Source organism: Anolis sagrei, chromosome 12 (assembly GCF_037176765.1).
Source record: "Anolis sagrei isolate rAnoSag1 chromosome 12, rAnoSag1.mat, whole genome shotgun sequence".
Classification (NCBI taxonomy): Eukaryota; Metazoa; Chordata; class Lepidosauria; order Squamata; family Dactyloidae; genus Anolis; species Anolis sagrei.
Genome location: NC_090032.1, coordinates 3,012,152 through 3,015,313, shown reverse-complemented (window position 1 = coordinate 3,015,313; position 3,162 = coordinate 3,012,152). Strand labels below are relative to the sequence as shown.

Here is a 3,162-nt window from a genome sequence, read left to right as displayed (position 1 = left end):
GGAGGAAGAGGAGGAAGAGGAGGAGGAGGAGGAGGAGGAGGAAGAGGAGGAGGAGGAAGAGGAGGAAGAGGAGGAGGAGGAGGAGGAGGAAGAGGAGGAGGAGGAAGAGGAGGAAGAGAAGGAGGAGGAGGGAGCAAAGGGGGAAAAGAGGCAAATCCGGAAGCAGAAACGTCTTCCCCCCCTTCCCTCTGTGATTTCCAATATTCTCCTCTTTTGCATTTGACTTGACCATGGTAGTACACACTCTGGTTACATCCCTTATAGACTACTGCAATGCTCTCTATGTGGGGTTGCCCTTGAAGACTGCTCGGAAGCTTCAAATGGTCCAACGAGAGGCAGCCAGGTTGCTAACAGGAGTGGTGCTCAGGGAGCATACAACTCCTCGGTTGCGCCAGCTCCACCGCCTGCCAATCTGCTACCGAGCACAATTCAAAGTGCTGGCTTTAGCCTATAAAGCCCTAAACGGTTCCGGCCCTGCCTATCTGTCCAATCGTATCTCTCCTTACGAACCATCTAGGAATTTAAGATCTTCTGAGGACACCCTGCTCTTGGCCCTGCCAGCTTCACAGGTTCGGCTGGCAGGGACGAGAGACAGAGCCTTCTCAGCGGTGGCCCCTCGGCTGTGGAATGACCTCCCCAGGGACAGTTGTTGGTGGAGTTCAGAATGCTCTTTGATTGTAGATGAATTATAAATCCCAGTAACTGCAACTCCCAAATGTCGAGGTCTATTTCCCCCAAATTCCACCAGTGTTCACATTTGGCCCAATACTATCATTGGTGAGGTTTGGAATGCTCTTTGATTGTAGATGAATTATAAATCCCAGTAACTGCAACTCCCAAATGTCAAGGTCTATTTCCCTCAAACTCCACCAGTGTTCACATTTGGGCATATTGAGTATTTATGCCAAATTTGGTCAAGATCCATCATTGTTTGAGGACACAGGACTGTCTGGATGTAGGTGAACGACAACTCCACAACTCAAGGTCACTGCCCACCAAATCCTTCCAGTATAAAGAGTGCATCTATACCAGTGTTTCTCAACCTGGTGGTCAGGGAACCTGGGAGGTGATCGCGAGGGTTTGTCAGAAGACCATAAGGAAACACAGATTTGTTTGTTGATCATGAGTATTCTGTGAGGGAAGTTTGGCTCAATTCGGTCCAGATCCATCCTTGTTTGATGGATCTGTTTGGGTCCACGTAGGTGAAGTACAACTCCAAAACTCAAGGTCAATGCCCACCAAAGCCTCCTACTATTTTCTGTTGGTCATGGGAGTTCTGTGTGGCAAGTTTGGTTCCATTCCATCATTGGTGGAGTCCAGAATGCTCTTTGATTGTATAAATGAAAGCAACTACAACTCCCAAATGACATAATCAACCCCCCGCCAATGCTAGTAGTATTCAAATTTGGGTGTTTTGGGTATTTGTGCCAAATTTGGCCCACTGAATAGAAATGCATCCTTCATATTGGATATTTAGTTCATAACACTAGCAAAACTACAGTTATGAAGCAGCAACGAAAATAATGTTATGGTTGGGGGTCACCACAACATGAGGAAGTGTATCAAAGGGTTGTGTCATTAGGAATGTTGAGAAACACTGATCTATGTACTGCGGTGGTTCTCAACCTGGGGTCCCCAGATGTTTTTGGCCTACAACTCCCAGAAATCCCAGCCAGTTTACCATCTGTTAGGATTTCTGGGAGTTGAAGGCTAAAAACATCTGGGGAACCCAGGTTGAGAACCACTGATCTACTTGACTTCAATGAAATGAATGGAGGTCACCATGGAGCTCTATTGGTTCCATTACTGTTGACATTTGAACCTTATTTCTCTTTAGAACCTCTCATGATCCTTCTCTTGTTCTTCCAGACTCACCTCCATCACTCAACACCATGGCCAACTGTGGACTTGCCTCTGCTGTCCCATCTTGTGAAGCCACTCCATCCGTTGCCTTTGGATCCGGAGGCTCCCGAGGACTTGGTGGAAATCTTGGCTATGGTTATGGCTCTGCCTTCGGCTTCGGCAATGGATTCGGTTCTGGCTATGGCATTGGGGGCAACGTTGCAGATGCCGCCAGTTTGGGAGTCCTCTCCGGAGTGAACCCATCTTGCATCAACCAGCTTCCCCCATCAGAAGCCGTGATCGACCCACCCCCATTTGTGCTCACCATCCCCGGTCCCATCCTCTCCGCCACCCCCGAGCCTCTCCTTGTTGGAGGCAACACTCCTTGCGCTGTGAATGGAGTTGGCCTTAGTGGAGTTGGTAGTGGATTTTATGGTGGGAATTATGGTGGGCTTTATGGTGGTCTAAATAGGGGGCTAAACGGTGGTCTGAATAGGGGGCTATACAGTGGGTATCTTGGGAACCATTCCGGATTCCTGGGAAGAAGCATCTGCGACCCCCTTTTGTAAGTTCTCATGAACATCTGGCCCAGGAAACGGATCAACGCACCAACACACAACCAAAGTTTGAGTTTAACTAATCTGAGCACTCCTTTCCCAGATCAAGTTCATGTCAGATGGGCTGGTGTTTGGCCCAAATCGAAATCAGGACCATCTCTCTGTTCCATGATTCTGCTTTCTGTCCAAACCAGTGGTTCTCCACCTGTGGGTCTCCAAGTATTTTGACCTACAACTCCCAGAAATCCTACCAGTTTACCAGCTGTTAGGATTTCTTTGAGTTGAAGGCCAAAACATCTGAGGACCAACCAACAGGTTGAGGATCACTGGTCTAGATGTCTATCCCTACTGTTTATGTTTTTCTCTCTCTATCCTTACAACCTTCCAACTGAGCAAATGAAAAAGCATAGGATCTCTGATGAATGTACCACCCATATTCAAAGGGAAAAATTGGAGAGCCACCAAAATAAGTTATGATCATCTAGATCTCCCTCTCCTGTTGCCAACATAATAACTGTAATTGTCTAATGGAGAAATTGTCCACTTACCTATGATCTTTATGTTTTGCCTTTTTCTGAACTGCTCGTCTTTCTTTGGAATTTGCCTACTTTCAAGTCTTTAATAATAAACGTATTTGCATTATAACACTCTGGTTTCCTTGGTTTTGTTACCACTTATGAGTGCATCACACTCAACTTACAGTTTGGAATGTGTCGACAACAGTTGAAAGCGATTCAACAATTCCCTTGTGGTGATATTTGTC

At 46.7% G+C, this 3,162-nt stretch overlaps 1 protein-coding gene across 1 annotated transcript; it reads left to right on the top strand.

The window, feature by feature from the left end:
- Nucleotides 1–1,892: 1,892 nt before the first annotated feature.
- Nucleotides 1,893–2,411, top strand: LOC132764488 (claw keratin-like). The gene has a single exon (XM_060758519.2). The coding sequence runs from the start codon at nt 1,893–1,895 to the stop codon at nt 2,409–2,411; it is 519 nt and encodes a 172-aa protein (XP_060614502.2).
- Nucleotides 2,412–3,162: the final 751 nt, after the last annotated feature.